Source organism: Anneissia japonica, unplaced genomic scaffold (genome assembly GCF_011630105.1).
Source record: "Anneissia japonica isolate Jap-2015-1 unplaced genomic scaffold, ASM1163010v1 scaffold1812_len1207588_cov181, whole genome shotgun sequence".
NCBI classification, from domain to species: domain Eukaryota; kingdom Metazoa; phylum Echinodermata; class Crinoidea; order Comatulida; family Comatulidae; genus Anneissia; species Anneissia japonica.
Window position 1 is genome coordinate 289,317 of NW_022726379.1, and position 19,252 is coordinate 308,568.

The 19,252-nt window shown below is 32.3% G+C and overlaps 1 protein-coding gene across 18 annotated transcripts in view; it reads right to left on the reverse strand.

The window, feature by feature from the left end:
• LOC117113154 overlaps positions 1-19,252 on the reverse strand; it is a 128,906-nt gene that overhangs the window by 39,295 nt on the left and 70,359 nt on the right. For 9 of the 18 annotated variants that reach the window (XM_033256417.1, XM_033256418.1, XM_033256411.1 and 6 more), the window contains 13 exons: positions 18,480-18,533; positions 17,955-18,116; positions 15,379-15,474; positions 14,847-14,906; positions 13,619-13,678; positions 11,954-12,013; positions 11,167-11,214; positions 6,704-6,799; positions 5,706-5,792; positions 5,495-5,581; positions 4,546-4,599; positions 3,199-3,270; positions 2,839-2,886 (listed from right to left, as the gene is read on the reverse strand). In XM_033256417.1, coding sequence (XP_033112308.1) covers positions 2,839-2,886; positions 3,199-3,270; positions 4,546-4,599; positions 5,495-5,581; positions 5,706-5,792; positions 6,704-6,799; positions 11,167-11,214; positions 11,954-12,013; positions 13,619-13,678; positions 14,847-14,906; positions 15,379-15,474; positions 17,955-18,116; positions 18,480-18,533 — 984 coding nt within the window. The remainder of the gene's footprint in view (positions 1-2,838; positions 2,887-3,198; positions 3,271-4,545; positions 4,600-5,494; positions 5,582-5,705; positions 5,793-6,703; positions 6,800-11,166; positions 11,215-11,953; positions 12,014-13,618; positions 13,679-14,846; positions 14,907-15,378; positions 15,475-17,954; positions 18,117-18,479; positions 18,534-19,252) is intronic. The other 9 variants (XM_033256415.1, XM_033256420.1, XM_033256421.1 and 6 more) reach the window with 6 other exon arrangements.

Here is a 19,252-nt window from a genome sequence, read left to right on the forward strand (position 1 = left end):
GTGTTCAGCGACAGGGAACCCCTTGCTCTTGCTACTGACGGACTGTTTGTGGTTATTAAACCCGAGTCTAAATTTAGTTCCAGTTTCGCCTATATAAGAGCCATGATCACAGATATTACACATAAGGAGATATATAACATTCGATGAGTCACAGGTGAGGGGAGGGGGATTGATAGAAGAGGTGTGTGGGAGACTAACAACATGAGGTGCTTGCATACTTTACAGCATGATTTGTTGCATTTAATATTACCAGGGGAAGTCGGGTTAGGGAGTAAATTGGACGACGTGAGGATAGACTTGAGGTTGGGGGGGTTGGCGGTTAGCGAGTAAGGGAGGGTTGGGATACAGATTTTTTATATTAGGGTCCTGTTGAAGGGTACAAAAATCTTTCTTGATAGTGTTGGCTAACATAGTGGTATGAGAGTAGGAGTTAAAAACTAATGGTATACGGTCAGAATCCGATTTGGGTTTAGGGTTTAAAAGTTCAGAGTGGGGGTGTGAAGCTGCTTTAAGGGTCTGGGATTTAATAATTTTAAAGGGATAACCACTGTTAAGAAAGTGGTTTGGTAAGGGAGCATATGTGGGCTTCGTAGTCAGCTGGGTTAGAGCAAATGTGTTTAATACAGAGACACTGGCTATATATGATAGATTTCTTCAAGTTGCTGGGGTGGGAACTTCGATAGTTGAGATATTGGTGGCTATCAGTAGGTTTAGAACAGAGCGTGGTAGAGAGGCGTTGGTTAGTAATGTTAACAGTAACATCAAGGAAAGGAATGTGGGTGGGCGAATATTCAAGAGTGAATTTAATGTGGGGATGAAAAATGTTGGCGTACTTCTCGAAGTCGAGGAGAGCATCAACTCCATGAGGTCAAATGAAAAATTTATCATCGATATACCTATGAAAAAATAACGGTGAAAGGGGATAACCAGAAAGTAGGTTTTCTTCCATGAAAATATTGGCGTAGTTAGGGCCATTCTCGTACCCATAGCCGTGCCTTTCACTTGGAGGAAATGTTGGCCATTGAATGAAAAATTATTATGGGTGAGAATGAAATTAGTAATGGAAATAATGTATGTGCTCGTTAGAGAATGAATGTTTCATATATATATTATAAGTTTGGTTGATAATGACACTTTTATTGAGTCATATACTTTCATTAATTTTTGCAGAGCATACACATATGTAAAAAAAATTACATTGGACTGGATTGGATTGGATTTATTCGGTGTAAACGCCAGAAGACTTATTTCAAGTGGGGTCCTTCTGGTGGTGATTGGGCAGTACACCGGGAGACAATCCCTACTCTTTTCCGAAGAGTGTATTGCGTTCTTTAACGTGCACATGGGCCATAAATGCACACGGGACCAACGGCTTAAACGTCTCATCCGAAAGACGGTGTGCTTGTAACTTGTATTTCAGCCCTCCAGCTGAAACACAAGGAGTGGCAGCGATGAGAATTTAACCGGGGACCTAGAGATCTCCACGGTTCAGCGCACATACCATGGCTAACACCAGATTAGCCGACTGAGATAAGCTTACAACATTGAACTACCCCAATTATGTATGTGCACTATAAAGCCTGCCACAAACAAACGGAATTTGCTAAGCTTAACTGATTTATTTATCCATTAAAAATTAAACTTCATGTTGGTTTAGGTTATTGTGTACAAATTCCAGTGGCATACTCAAGCAGTTTAGAGAGGGAAAAAGTACAATTTGCTTGAAAATGCATCATGCAATGGAAGCAATCTGGCCAAAGTGTGCCCATTAAATCTTTGTAATTTTGTTTTGATTGTGAACATGTTCTATGTTTGATGAGGGCGATAAACTAAAGCGTGTGCAAAAAAAAAATAAGCAAACAAAATGAAAAAATAAAACAAACAAATCCTGATGGTAAATCCAGTTAAAGTTGGTGAGAAGGCAAAGCTGCATAATTGGGTGTTTATTTACACATAAACAAGTAGACTCAACTCTCCTTCTTATATGATTTTTTTTTTTCGGTTTTCTTTATAAATTGCTTATGATTAATCCACATTAAACTGTTTAATACATGATATATTGTCAGGCGTAAGTAAGGCAATTCCAGGTAGATAGCAACGAATGTTTTGATATTTAACTCTAATAGCACTTATAATAACTTTAAAGGAAAACTAATGGTGTTTTTATTTTAAAGTATGGCAATTTCAGACAAAGTAAATAATTAGGCCAATAAAAAAAAAATCTTGTTTGCCACGTTTTGGAAAAATCTAAAAAAATGGGTAGGTTGGTAGGGAAAGTTTTTATTTTATTTTATTTTTTTTTACCAAAAAAAGTCCATGCCTAAAAAGTAGAAAATACACAAAAATACAAGACAGACAAGAGCAAAACCATCGCATAACTCTGTCGCATTGCTTACCGTCGCAAGATAGCCTTATTCCAGCCTTTTTAGTTCATTAATAAAATATTTTTCGATGTTAAAAAAAAAATTAATAAAAAACTAAAATGCCGACTCTCAATTTCGAACATTTTGGGTTAGTCGAAAAATAATTTTTTTTATTTGGCCTTAATGCAAGAATATAACCAAATCAAAGAACACAGAGCAGAAAACCTTTTAAGGAATAAAAAAATAATGAACATTCTTATAACAATGACTGAATTTTGGTTTGAAATGGATATGCTTGAATAACGAAGCACATACTAAGAGCAGAGTATGCTTTGATAGCCAACTATAATAGCATTTAGAGTAACTTCTATGGATTCAAAAATAAAGATGTTTCTTACAAAAAAAGTAATAATTTAGGATTGAAATGGACTTGATTAAAAAACATAAAATAATAAGGATTGGTAATTAAACTCACTTCCTGACTGGTAATATGTGTATAGACGATAGCGTGCTTGTCCTAAAGCTTTGTGAAGAAATTAAAAACCTTATTATATGACTTACAAATAAATTTTATGCAGCTATCTATTTTACTTTTTTGGGAAGTTTTTTTGAATAACAGTATTTGAGTTTAGTTGCAATATTGGGAGGTTACTCAAAAAAATTAATGAGAATAACATACAAATAATATTAAATATTAATTCTGCCAATCAGGTATTAACATATGTTCTTAAATTAATGTTAAGATTAATAATGCCACAAAGATAATTAGTTATTCATTTTATTAAAGTTTATAAAAAGGCTATTTTGAAAAAATAAATTCAATAAGTACACTAACTTTGGACTTCAATAATTGGTGTTTGTTGAACCTCTGGATCAGGTTGACATTCTGTTGTTGTTGTGGATAGACCTGTAAAAAAATGAAAAAAAAAAAAAATGATACCTGAAACATCTATGTCATGCAACATTCTCATTACATCTCTGTGAAAATGCTTAAAAATTTACAAGGTTCAATTATTGTATTTATTCAAATAAACCCCTGCTTTGAATAAATTCCTCCCTCAATTAAATAAGTATGTTTGTAGACATCTGCACTTCAAAATGATCTTACTCCAGTTTTATTCAACCTAAGAACATAACTGAAAGACCAAAATAAAGCTTATATACAAATACATCAATAACTAATTTTTATTTTTTGTACCCCAAGACTCATTATTATTATTATACACTTATTTTTCCCTCTAATTATTAATACTGCCACACCCTATCCCCAAAATTAATAGAAGAAAACACCATTCTCAACAAATTATTAATGTTCTACTTTAGTAGAATTACATTTTTTCAAACCAGGTTAGGATCAACAAGTCTTTATAAAGGTATCAGAATAACCCATAATTTGCAGCGTCATTGTGCAGAATTGCGTACGGGCGTGGTCCGTGACTACCTAGCCACTATTAAGAGGGACTTATACTTGCTACTGTCCATGTTCACATAACTGCGCAACAACAGGGCCTTAAATGAACCATAGCATCTGGGTAGCCCCCTACTCTCCAAAAGATGCAAGGAGTTCTTTAAAGTGAGCCAGGTGTGAACACTGGACCTCTATGTTAAGTCCTTATTGAGAAGACTTGGTTCCACCAACCGAACCCTGGGCGAGGAGTGACTGGAACCAGCACCGATGTTAAGACTGTAGTTAGCAACACCCCTACCTTACCGCTCAGCCACTCTACACGCAATAACACGTTTCGACAGTATTGTTGTAGTTCCACATTTAAAGTGAAGTTAAATGGCATTCATTGGAGTATATACATATCCATTCTACACACAAAAAAACATATGCCTCGCTTGAATAAGCACCTCCCTCGAATAAACCCTCTCAACAGGGCAATTATCTGAATAAATACCATAATAATTAATTAATTAATTAATAATATATGTGCAAATAACATCTACATACAACAACAAAAATGATTGATAAAAAAAAAATATAAAGCAACAAATCTAATGAATTATAAAACTGTAAAGAACAAACATGAACAGAATTATTTGAAAATATTCTCAAAAAATAAATTATTGCAAATAAGATAAGCCAATCCCTAAATTCAGAAATAATACAAAAAAGCATAGAATTTGTGTAAATGTTTTCTGCTACCACATGCAGAAAATGAAAGTTGCTATAACTCACTATCTGTCGAATCGCTTCCTTCGTGCCGGCGTCTGCGTCTTCGAATGGATTTCACTTTAAGCAACAAATGTGATAACAAAACAAAGGAAAAAACAGAAAGCAGAAGAATGAAACTGTGATGGTGCATAAATGTGAATATTACTTCTACTAAAGATAAACTAATTAATAAAAAAATCTCTTGTAGAAATTAACATATACAAGGCCTGTGCAAGAGCTAGGTTTATATGCAGATTACGGCCAATATCACTTCTGAATTAAAATATTCAGTGGCTATACATCATTTTATTGGGTATATTTTGAAACAGCGCCAAAAAGTCTCATAAATTTTCTGTATGTAAACATTGAAATAGCTTTTTAACACTTAGACTTGCTTTTAATATCAATGTTTCATTCTTTTCCGCTTTAAAATATTTTTTTCGTTAGAAATTTAGTTTTCTGTGTCTCCAAAAGCCTACTGCTCAAGATTTGTTTTATCAGAACTTTTTTTTCAACAAAAACGAAAAAAAATAGGGCCAATGTTGATTTAAAGTCATTTTCAAAAAGATATATAATCAGTTGGCCTGTTTAATAATTAAAATGTTGTGCAGTTCTCCAATCATCACATACACACACTTACTAGACGACTGTCACATTGGACTTAATGGATACACTACAAAACAGACCAAAAATTGAGTTTGTCGGTGTAAAACAATTATTAAACAAACAACATGGCAAATATGGTAATCATTAGATAATAGAAAGTATATGAGACATTTTCATTTTCCGTAAGTGATGGAGAAAAAGAAATAAAAGTGATAGTGGCTTAAATAAAACAGATAAGAGTGAATGCAGGTGATATGAACAACACATTGAATAAAGAATAAAAAATAAAAATGACAGTGCAATTAATCAGATGAAATCACAACCAATATTAGCACAGTTAGCACCTGGTGTAATACAATAAGTGTACCTTCATTTGACACAGGAGTTGGCGATACTTCAATCTCCTCGCTATTTCGTGATCGCCTAGGTGTTATCGTTGTTGATGACGATAATTCTGTGAAAAATAATAACATTAATTTATTAATAAATAAATAATAATAATAATAATAATAATAATAATAATTAATAATTGCAGGTTTAGCACATGGTTAATATGTTAATACATAAAAGTCGTTTACCATCACTTGAAACAGTCTTTGTAAGTGTTTCTGCTTCTGTATTCCTTCTTGATCGTCTGGCTGTTAATGCTGTTACTGTTGATGATTCTGAAACCCAGTTAAAATAAAAATGATTTGAATATATTATGAATTTAAATTTGGTCAAGAAAAGGGTTTCAAAAGAGCATTATTTGAATTGTCTGCCTTCATAATGGAGATGCCACATGGTTGTTAATTATTCTTTCTCTCTCTTCACTTTTATTGCAACAATAAACAATTTAAAAAAAAGGCTGACAGGAATGTATACTATCCAAAGGTTATAATGAATTAAACAGGAATAATGATAACTAATAATAATTATATTTTAGGAAAATTATCTGTCTTGTTGAACCAAGTAGTTATGCTTACCTTAGCAACGGTTTCGGCAACTGCTTCGAATCAGCCTGAGGAAAATGACCAAAGCAGTTGCTGAAACGGTTACCAAGGCAAGCAACTACTTAGTTTAAAAAAAAACAGATAATTTTCCTACTATGCTTATGGACACAGATAAAAATCTTTGAGAACAATAATACTAATAGGACATATTGGCATAATGCTATTGGTAATGGTAATGGTAATGGTTGGAGACTTATATAGTGCATAATACATGGTCTCTATGCGCTCGGGACTAGATGTTGCACTTTACAATAACTTTCTCCTCCCCTAAGGGTCACTTCACGTCTTCAACAGCCAGTAAACCGGCGCACTTTCATCTGTCCACGACAGGGGCCAAATGAACCAGTACACCGGGGTAACTACTCATATCGAAAGATGTACTGGGTTCTTTAAAGTGCCTACGGTTTATAGTCCTTATCCGAGAAGACTTGTTCCACCACCATAACTATAGGAGCGAGCCGGCCGCGAACCCGTGCCAATATTGTTGCCTATGATCACGGTGCCCCTGCTTTAACCGCTCGGCCATTTTGGCCCGCTATTATACTGTATTTTTGTCTAGTATACAATATATACAATTTTTCTACCTTCACTTGCTACAGTTGTTGTAGGCCTTTCTGTTTCTCCATTTTTTCTTGATCGTCTAGGCGTTATAGTCGTTACTGTTGTCAGTGATGCTAACCCTGTCAAAAACCATAACTTTAATTTAATTTTAAATTAATTTCTATGAAGCAAGTTTAGTCTGAAATGGGATTGTTCATGAACACTTTTATATTTTCTGTCTATGCTTCTCACTTAGTATTGTAGCAGAATATTAAGTGCTTAAAAATTAAGAAAGAATTTATCATAATGGTTTCTTACAATTTCAAAGTCAAAATCATGATTTTATAATAGTTATTTTGGCATTTGAAAAATGAATATAGGAGCTTGAAGACCCTATCGAGTCCCTGCATTAGTATATAATGAAAATGTTAAATGAAATGTAATGTTAGGGAAAATCAAACTAATTTCTAATTTAAAAATCATAAAATTCAGAATAAAATACGACAATAAATTGATAATTTGCCATTCTTTATCTGCATCCACTATTTCAAAGCAATATTCTTACAGAATATGTAAACTGTTTATAGAAGTGAAAAAAATAAATAACATTGTCTGACAGTAGTATTATTACTGGCAACAAAAGCCTTGGCTGAGAGGTAACCTTCCTACTTCGTGCACTAAAGACCCTGGTTCAAACCCGCCCAACATCAGGTTTTAATTGGATTCAGATCACTTTGCTCCTTGAATAACTGAACAAGTGTTAGGCAGGATAGGGGACATTGTATCCACTATAGGGTGGTACTGCCTGTGCATAAGGTCCCCTGGGGCAAGCCAATATCCCCAATATTTTGACTTGGACAAAAAGTAAAAATTTAATTAATTTAAAATATACACATAACAAGAAAAAATCCAATAATGAGATGAACATAAAGTGCTATATAACATATTAAGAGAATAAAGTAGTATGAAAACACTGTTGAGTTCACATGATATTCCTAATTACACCATCTACATAAAATAACCACTTTGGATTTAAAAAAAAATTATTATTTTGCTATAAGACTTACTTTTTAAACTTGAAATTATCTTTTTTTTTCTATTGCATTTTATACTGACAAATTAAACATACACCGTAAAACCTTAAATAGAAGCCATGTGCTTCTATTTTTTGCGAACTTGGGATGGACATCTTTTCGAGATGTGTTACCTTTTGAGGTTACTCTTGCTAAGTAAAGAGTGGGGGGGGAGGGGGCTTTTATCAATATGAATGCAAATTTTGGGAATTTCTACTATAAAACAATAATAGGGCCATTGTAACATCTGCTGGTAATTAACTGTAATAACCAGCATCAAATCACTTAAACCAAGCATGTTTTGAATAGATTTTGTTTCTTTGAAATTCATGTACACACAGTGTATGTACTGTACTATCTTGAAAAGAAGCCCGAGGCTACTTTTGAAAAACTATGGGGAGACTTTTTTTAATACCTTGTTTAGCGAACCCGCAGCCTGCAAAATAATGATGATTTTGAATCCGGCGCCACAAAAAAAAAGGAAATTTCAGAAAAATATAAAAGTTTTTCTTTACTTTCATTATGCCCTCCGCTGCCTTGAAATCTCAAGAAATAAAATATGTACATTTCTTCCTAATTATATAAATTTAAAGCATTTAACCATCCCCTTACTACACTGTTTACATTCACCAATAAAATTTCATTTTGTTCGGATTTTGTTGGCAAAACTATTTGCTATTAAGAAAACTAAATTTTATCTTAATTCTTTTTCTGCCCTTCTCTAATGATCAATAAAAATATAAGTTTGCAAAACAAGGAATAAAAATAGTCTCCCCTAAAGCTTAAGAGGTGGCTTCAATTTGAGATGGGTTTTTCTCAAGAATACGAGGTTTTATGGTACAGTTTGTATGTTTTTATTAGGTTTTTAATCACAAAATTTTAGGTTCTGATACCATAGCTGAACAATCTTGGGGGTCTACTGAAAATCAGCAGTCTCCCACACTCTTGCGAATTGGATTGGATTGGATTTATTTGGTGTTAACACCAAGGATAGCCCACGAAAGTCTAGAAGAAGACTCATTTCCAGTGGGGTCCTCCTGGTGGTGATTGGGCAGTACACCGGGAGACAATCCCCATCTCTTTTCCGAAGAGTGTACTATGTTCTTTAACATGCGCATGGGCCAAAATGCACACGAGACAATGACTTAAACGCCTCATCCAAAAGACGGTGCGCTATTGTAACTTGTATTTCAGCCCTTTAGCTGAAACACAAGAAGAGGCAGCGATGGGAATTGAACCGGGGACATACAGATCTCCACGGTTCAGCGCACACACAGTGGCTACCACCAGATGAGCTGACTGAGCTAAACTGCTCTCAAAAAATCTCCTAAAAACTCTCAAAGAATCGCCTAAAAGTTTCCAAAAACTGTCTCTTCCGCAAATTCATGTTTGCATGTATTTACTACGGTAGTACTATGTCTATGACATCAACTAGCAACAGGTATGAACACAGACAGCAATACGTCATTCAATGTGTTAAGCACATTAAAGCAGATGTCCCACAAGTGGATTAACCAACTTGGCACCCTGAAAGGCTTTGATAAACTGTGGCACTCGACCACCAAAAGCAGCTCAGTAACAAAGCCGTATCACATGATACATGGGTCCAAAGTCTCCAGGAACTCGCAGGAGTCTCCCGGAAATCAGTACGGCCTCCGGCACTCAAGCAAGAATCTCCCAGAAGTTAACCCATCTCTACAAATTTATAATTTTGCATGCTTTCACTGCTTTATTATCGATTGTCTCACGGAAGTCAGTGCCTGATTGTGCAGCAAAATAGAATTAAAAGTGAGAAAGCTTTTTAACTAGATCATGATCAGTAATGGGTTTGGAGAAGGGGAAGCCGGGGAGAAATGAAAATTATATTCAAATTTAAGTCTGAGAGGGCCACTTCCGGCCATTTAGAGGTGTCATATCATAAACTTTCTTACCTTAGCTTCAACCATGGTAGGGCTTATGTGGTTTAGACCCTCCATCTGTAAAAGTCCCTTCCTGCCCTCACCCACCCCCCTTCGACCACTCCCCAATCCTTCGACCCACCACTGCAGATCTCCTGGAAATGACTTTATCCAACTTGGGACCCCTGCATGATAGCACTGTAATGGCATACACCTTTTTATGCACATGCTTAGAAGTTTTAGGGTGCCCTTACCTACATGTATGTGCAATATTTTCCAAGGTTTTGGAATACTGTCCATTAATTTGAAAACTATATAATTTACTTGCATGCTAATAAGCAAGTTAATGAATTAATATTACTAATATTATATTTGGTAACAGTTTAATACTTTAAAAATTCTCTGAAGAAAATATTGAAAATAGTGATTTATTTCAGTTTTACAGCAGTCTTTGGGTTTTTTTTTTTTTTGTTACAATGTAACTCCTGGTATTAAAGAAAATACAACTACAAATTTCCTTAATTTTTTACCTCTATGCATAAAACTCACAGTTAAGTATTACAGAAGTACATAACGCACAATGGATGTATACTTTGCATGGGAGGAAAGTTAAAGATTGGAATTCGATGCTAGATCAAATTTTCGAGACCTGCCAATACTGTATTTGCTTGTGCTCTTTTTGAGACACTGCTCTAACCACCTAACCCAAATATCTAAGCTATTAAATCATCTAACATGCACCATAAAAAAACATCATTTGAAAAATTATGATGAATTACTGAAGCAAACCACCAACAAACACTTCATGCATACATACATGCACTATGCATTTATATACTTGAATTTAGAAAGCTCATGCTTTATTAAAGAAACTAACACACAATCCTTGTAAAACATCTGCACATGGAAGGAAATGCAGCAAGTATAAAATCAAAAGTGAAGTAAAAGATTATTAGAATAATACAACAAATATTATTGAATACAAATATCATTGTCTAATATATTGCAAAAATACTTCATACATAAAAATATTGGACATTGGTTAAGTTTGACTGCAAAAGGGAGGGCCAGAATACACAAAATTCTCACTCATGCAACAAGATGAGTGACCATTTTTTTTCACGGTAAACGAAAGGGGGGGGGGGAGTGGGTGGCTAGCCACCCTAATAACCCCCCTGATATATAAAATTTAAATGAGTAACATAATCTATGTAAAAAAGATATCACAAACATGTTTAATAATGATACAGAACTTATAATTTTGAATTGTATACCTCCAAATGTAGGAAACTGAGAGTTTTAAAGGGAAATTTGAATATTGTATTTTTTTATATTGAAATAATAATCACAATCATGCAAAATGATGACAGCATGAAACAGATTTTTGTACACATAAAAATTCTGCACACAGATATGAAAACTTAGACACTAAAATAGTCAACACACATTCAATGATAGAGAAAATGTAATGACAACGTGCATAAGATTTGAACTCTGCAAAATGGAAAATTAAAAGTTACACCTTTACAAACTTACTCTCTTCCCTTTCACGCCTTCTGCGCCGCCACCCAGATAAGTAATCACCTTTGATGGAATAAGCAACAAAACAGAAATTTGTACCTTGCCTTTTGCCAAGGGATACAAGGCACAATAAAAATAAAAATTAACTAATAAATATAATAATAATATTAATTATTATTATTATTATATTATTATTTATTCCATCAATAGATATCAATGATGGGGAATCTAATATGTCTGCCAGACTGGTTAATAAGACTTTCTAGATATAGCATGTCGAGCACTATAATTATGAACTTGGTTCGTAATACACGATTTAATAATCAAAAGTTAATTTAATATTCAAAATTATTATTCTGAATGTGCAGTCTATATAACATTTCTAGACTTGGCCCACTGTAACCTCCTTATGTGTGTAAAATTTGGATAAAATCAAACACATTATCAAGTATGAGGGTCAGTGTAAATTCTGATCGCATTCAGCATCATACTACCTTTCATTTTGTGTATGGTTATGCTTTTGTAACAGTTCTTTAAAAGTATTTACAAAACTAATTAGTATTATAGTTTGCAAAGATTATTATTACATTTATCATTTTACAATCATGCAAAATCGATTTTGAAATATTTGGTTTTGACATACCATTCGGCAAACTGGGTTTCATCAAACTGGATAGATAGCATTAGGTTTGGGGAAAAAAATTGCTGTAAGATGTAGGGGGTAAAAAATACACTAAGAGGTTATGTTAAACCAGCAGAAAAAAAAGCAGTTGAAATGAGTAATAAATATTACAAGACTTACTATCAGTTTCAGCTTTAGGTGTCTCGCCATTAATTTGCTTAGGTAGGGTATCATAACCTTCTGCAAAAGACAGAGGTTAGCACTGGTTAACAAAAGCTTCTAATCACAATAAACAGCTACAGTATGTGAAAGCATGTAGGCCTACTGAAAGGCTTTTGCAATATCAATAGTTTGAATATCATGGCATAGTATTATGGTGTCCTCGGTCATAAAATACTTTTTTCTACGTTTGCACCTCTCTTTATCCTCCAGTAAGATAAGTACCTGGATACTGTAGGGCAAAACATACTTCCCAGCAAGCAAAGGAGGTTGGTGGATTTGTTTCTATTAACCATGCATATGTACACAGACAAATAAATGAGTATATAGATTTTGACCAAAATTAAAAGTGCAGTTTATATCTTGAATATGCATGAATTAATTAGATTGCTTATGATGTGTTACAATATAACTATAAAAATTAGACTATATATTATACAGGATATTAAATAAATGCTTTTTAATAGTAGACAAATAAACATATAAAGTTGCTTCACGCTCCCAATCAATGCAGTTTGGTTGATAATGAACTAGTATTTGAAGCTGGCAACTTTTATGATCTTCTAACAGAAAAGTCCATACTTCATAAGCAATCTAATTACTTCAATATTCATGCATATAATAATCAAGATACAAACTGCATTTTTAATCTTGGTCAAAATCAATATATTCAGTTATTATCTCCGTACATAATAATAATAACAATAATAATAATAATAATAACAATAATAATAATAATAATAATATTGAATATATATAAAACAAAAATAGCAGGCAAGTAAATAAAAGTAATTCAAATTGTAAAATAAAAAAACATTAAGTATAAAATAAGGATATGTAAAAATATTTGTTAGTATCACAAGCGTCTATTACCAAAACATGCCAATTAAACTGCAAACAAAATAATCCAGGCTACTTCACGTAACAAATGAAATGCGCAATTTTTATGAAATGTCAGTGACACTTTTAATTGTATTCAGAAAATAATTTATTCAAGAATTATGACAATATTTTGTTATTCAATATATATATATATGAAAAATATTTTGGGGTACATCATGTGATACTGCAATTAGGTCGTCACCATGGTATACCAAAATAATTTAGTGAATTTGAATTTGCTATGTGACCTTCATAGAATACTTGTTATGCCTCTGCTTCTATGCTTTGTCGACACAATTGCGCTGTATGTGTCATAACGAATATCTGCTAATTGGCCCATGAGGTATGACATCATCAACCAGAAATCACAGTGTCACATAAAACACCGTACATACATCTAATTTACAGGAAGGCCTATTGTTTTCTTCAAGCAAATTTTAAAAAGTAACTTGTACTAATAAAAATCACTTTTTTGCTTCTGCTGATTCAAATCTTTATAAGATTAGATTATTTTATTTTAAGAAAGAAAATTATAACCTTAAATAATAATATAATTTTTAAGAATCAGAGAGTACAAACTGATTAGTTATAGTATTGATAGATTATTATGGCTATAATAATGTTGTTATTTTCAAAATAATAATATTGAATGTTATGGTTATAATTAGAAAAATAATAATATTGATTAAAAAAAACTATATTAGTGTAATATAAAGGTCATGCGTGCAAGTGAGGCACGCTTACCATCCAGTTGGCCCTCAACTTCCTGTTTATGAGACTCTTCATCCCCAGCATCTGTATCACCTTTAAAAATAAACAACCATTATTTAATGTAATATTAAAAATAGATTGTAATTTGTAACACCGTAGCTCTCTGCATGTAATAGGTCAGGTCTAAACGTGGTTCCAAATCTATTTATAGTGAAAAAAATAAATGGATAGTATTAAGCTATGTAGGCTAGTTGGCAGCAGTGTTATGTTTCAATTGTATGGTAATTAATCGCTCATCACGAAGATACAGTCTTCTATTCTCTGACCTGCTAAACTCAGTCAGGTTAATGCAAATGCAATAACAAGCCTCAGAAATACGCAATGTTTTTCTCCTTCACATAATATCTACTGTAGCTTGAGTTATAAAATAAGAGGTTAGAAATTAGTATCTGTTTCCAGGATGTCCATGCAGACCAGACAGAAATAATATTGAAAAACCTTAAGACATTAATAAAAAAACTCAAATTCACATTAATAGATAGGCCTAATTTATGAGAATGTAATCAAATCATGGCATCTGCTGGGTAAATGACTTTAAGAATGGCTAATGTTAAGTTTAGGAAATTTTGAAATGTTCTACAACAATTGTAAAGTAACATAAATTAAAAATGATGAAATAGAAAAGTTCACAAATCTAAACTCATTAAAAACTGACAACATATAAGTATGAGTAATAATACTAAGAAAACCATTCAATATGTAATATGTTACATCAGAGCTGTAAAAAGTTTTTTTTTGTTTTTTTTTTTGCTGGACCAAGGTCTAGTTTTGCCAAAATAATTGCTAGCCCTTGTATCACCTATTGAACACTGGTGTAGTTTTAATGTATTTTTTGCTAGCCCAGCCCTACAATACTCAAGTCCCGGATACAGGACTCCCAACTTTATACAGCCCTGTGTTACTACACAATTGTGTTTATCAGAGATAACAAGGAATGAAAAAACAATAAACTCGCATTAGGATGATTAAATTCTGGTAATCACACAAAATCAATTCAAACAAAATCAATATGAAGTAAATGCTTGTTAAATAAAAATCATAGACGGTATTATACACTCTCCACTCAAATAAAACTAAATTTGATGAAAATCATTCCATTAAACTGATGAGGAGAAATACTAAAACTTTCAAGTTTATAGAAATGATTAAAATTGACATTCAATTTCATGACACCACATGCCAATACACATGCGTCACTCACTGGTAGCCTTATGCTTCGGGAACCGAGGCCGCCATCTCCGAGAACTATATGGAACAAGTTCTTGAAAGAACAAAGAATAAATAAATAAGTTCCCTTTAACAAACAGAATGAGAAATATAAACATTCTACACACCAATGAAATTAGTAAACAACGACAAACCAATGTATCACACACTTATTTTATACAAAAGAAAAATATAAGGAATTTCTCTAATATAACCATTCTACCAAACTATATCTAATCACAAAGATTGAAAAAGATTTAAAAAAAAAAGAAAAAAAAAAGAAAATACATGTATGAAATTCCATTTTAAAAACTACTGTTACCTTTATATTCCTGAAAATTTAATTATATTTACAGCAAACTTGAAACATTCATAGCCTACTTATAATAAATTGATAAATATCAGAAAATGACTAGAAAGGATGTTAAAAAAATTGTTATTGGAAAAAAAAAATAACACTGAAATTGAACTTGAGTTCAGGCATGTTAGTGGAGGAAATGCAAAGCAATGAGGACTGTGTGGCATACCCTCTGTGTGAGTGGTTATCATTGTCGGGGGAGACAAGTCACCTTTCGACAGCAACTTCAAAATATCATCCTCATCATCAGCTTTCGAGTTTTTCTCTATATTAGGAAACAAAACATGTACAATACAGATGGAAAAATCTTGAGGTCAAAAAAAAAATTGAAACTCTTAAAGACTTAATCTGTTTTTAGATCATGCAGTATAAATTTAAGATTTGAAACATGTATGCTACCTTATAGTGGAAGGTGGACCAAAAATTTATGACCCAAGAAAGGAATTATTTGTAACTACTGTATCATTTATTCATTACTATCAACACCACCAAAACTAAGACAACTGTATTTGGAATCATCACTACATTACTAAAACTTTTTATATCATTACTATTATCATCACTACATTACTATAATATTTTATATCATTACTATTATCATCACTACATTACTATAATCTTTTATATCATTATTATTATCATAATCATTATTCATAAATGAAACAGATACATACAAGTACCTTGGTGTACTTATCTCAAGAAATATGAATGATCATAATCATGTCGAATATGTAATTAAAAAAGGAAATCGTCTTATCGGTTATATAAAATCAATTATCAATAATCTAAATAATTTTAATAGAGTATACTATGGGGAAATTGTCAATATTATAAAAACTAGATTACATGCTAGTGCTTTAATATCTATGTTCCTGTCTCTTATACACATCTAGATGTGTATAAGAGAAATTTTTTATATCATTACTATTATCATCACTACATTACTATAATATTTTATATCATTACTATTATCATCACTACATTACTATAATCTTTTATATCATTATTATTATCATCAGTACATTACTATAATCTTTTATATCATTATTATTATCATCACTACATTACTAAAATCTTTTATATCATTATTATTATCATCACTACATTACTATAATCTTTTATATCATTACTATTATCATCACTACATTACTATAATCTTTTATATTATTACTATTACCATTACTATTATCATGGAACCCCCAACAAAATTCAAAAGTGTTGCACAATGTTAGTGATTACAATATGACTATATATTTATATCATACACAGTATCTTAGCTCTCTGTAGTGTAATTCTGTAAAACTTGTTATTAAAGATATATATCCAATTTGTTAAACACCCATCACTAGAGTAACAAGAATCACGTTCGGCACATTAGCTGTGTGCCAGAGGTGTAAAAGTCAGGCAACATGATTCTCGCAAATATTTGCTGGTTTAACTTGATTAAGCTTGGGTCCTATTGAAGGGGAAAATTCAATACCTCAGGTAGCAAAATTTACTTGAATTTTGAGAACCACCTGGCCACCAGATCAAACTGGAATCTACAAAGGCCAATGTCCCACTTATATTTCATCTAATTTTAAGTAATATTCTCCAAAGAAAACAAACATTATAGCAAATAGTACAAGGAAGATGTGTATACATTCCTTTAAAATTTAGACTTGAATTAGATTAAAACTAGCCAAGTTTTTGAATTGAACGACAGCCCCGTAGCTAGGCTCTTCCAAAAGGGGAAAGGGGGAAGGGGGAAATTTTCTGGGCATGGGATCAAGGGGTCAGTGCAAGGGACCTGAAGCCAAAGGAATTTTTGTGTTTTATTGGTCTTAATAATATGATAATAAGTCTGCAAAAAAACATTTTATCTTAGTCTGGGTTAGTCTGGGTGGGTCTGCAGTGTATTAGGTTTAGTTGGGTTGGACTCATTTGTAAGTGGGGGGGGGGGGGGGGAAAGTGGTTCGCCGGAAAAGAGGGGATTTGCTAGAAAAGGGGGTTTTGCCCGAACCACAAAACTCCTTCGGCTATGGACTTGAACAAGATAACGAAAGCTCTACAATGTTTTTTTTTATACATCTTTTCCTTTCCTTATCACTTTTTCTAATTTATAGAAATATTCTATTATATTCTCCTCAACAATGCCTTGAATAAGCTGATTGATTGATTGATTGGACAAACAAGATCGCTCAAGTGATGGATCATCACATAATAATAATAATTACAAATAAGATTTACATAGCACACATATCCATTTTGGAAAGTGCGCAAGGCACTACTAGAAACAGAGCAGGAGCAAACTGAAACTTGAAAGCATGGAAAAAACCCATGAAATATCCTGAACTAACTGGGAAAATTATGCAGAAGAAACTAGCATCACTGCTTTGTCCACCTGCAGTTTGAAGCCCTCAATGACTACTGTTGCAATGCAATCTCATTATGCCATAGGTCCCAATGCAATGTTAGTATGTCATAGTAGAGTATGTGGTATGGTATATTCTAGCGATCACTGGATGTAAGTTAATGAGGTTCACTTCCTAGATACCAACAAGTTCCAGGATGGAAAGTTAGGGATTTATTAAGACTGGCTAAAATATGAATACTGACTAAAAATATTGATGTGAAAATGTGGGAAATTGTCAATATTATAAAAACTAGATTACATGCTAGTGCTTTAATATCTATGTTCCACATCTATGTTTTACAGTATAATAATTTAATTTTAAAACTTTACCAACTTTAGATAAAACTTACTCTCCACTACAGTTGTTTTTTTAGGGGTTTTTGCCCCAGATACTACCGAACAAGAAGGTTGTGAGATATTGTTCTTGATGATGCTTCTGCTGTTAATGCTATCATCTTTTGTAACCTCTGACTTTGAAATTTCATCCTTGGATCTGCTGGAATCTGCTTTATCTAATAAGTATATTCATATTGACACATTAACTCGTGTATTTATTCATTCAATAAAATGAGAATATGCCTATTGGCGGAAGTGATTAAAGCGGTGCATTCAACTTAACTAGCAATTACAAAATATTTAAATACATTTGATCAAGTATAATTATTATTAATTATATATAATAAACTCTATCCAATAATATATAGTTTCGATTTTTTAATTCATGAATTCTAGAGACAGAATTTAAATTACATGAACATTTTTTTTTTTAAATTGTGACTTTAATATGCTGAATAAGTATCACTAAATGGAATGGCTAGATGAAGTTATAGGGTTAAGTTGCTATACCAAGTTCACACTGACAGGCAAGTACTCACTAGCATCAGATGTGGAGTCTCCGTGCATTAATAATGCCATAATTTCATCACCATCTAGAAAAAGTTGGTGGGTTTAGAATTTAAGGAGTAAAATATTAAATGGAATATTTTCTTCCTAAAACTGCACTGAAATATATAGTACATTTGACAATGTTACAACCCGTCCATCACACACAATAAGATTTCTAAACATGTGTTTAGGTATCATATTGAGGCTTTGTTTGAATATTAAACCAAACATATTTCAAAATTTAAACAGTAACTACATTTTTTTAAACCATGGAACTATATTAAAACACAAAAATGTATTAAAAACATGATTAAATACAGATTTTGAAAAAGAAAATTGAGATCAATAAAAAAAAATAATGGAATAAATAAGATAATCAAAAATTATCATTTAAATTGCTTTAACTAGAATTGTTATCCTCAATTAATACGATTCTTGGTAGGATTATACTTTAATTTTGCTTATTATCATCATCATTATCATTATTATTGTGCAATAAGTGCAAATTATTATTACTAACAAAATAAAGATTTAGAAGACTTGCTAAAACCAATGCACAATACAAAACTGTTATAATCTCCATACAATCATTAATAGTACTTTACATAATGGTCTTAAAAAGAAACATACAAAAAACCTCAATCTAAGAAATAAAATTCGTCACTATGTTAGCATTGATCAGTTCAAACAATATTAGTAAAAAATTACAAAATAAATGGTAACAATATAAAAAAATATTGTATTAAAAACACATTCATAAAAA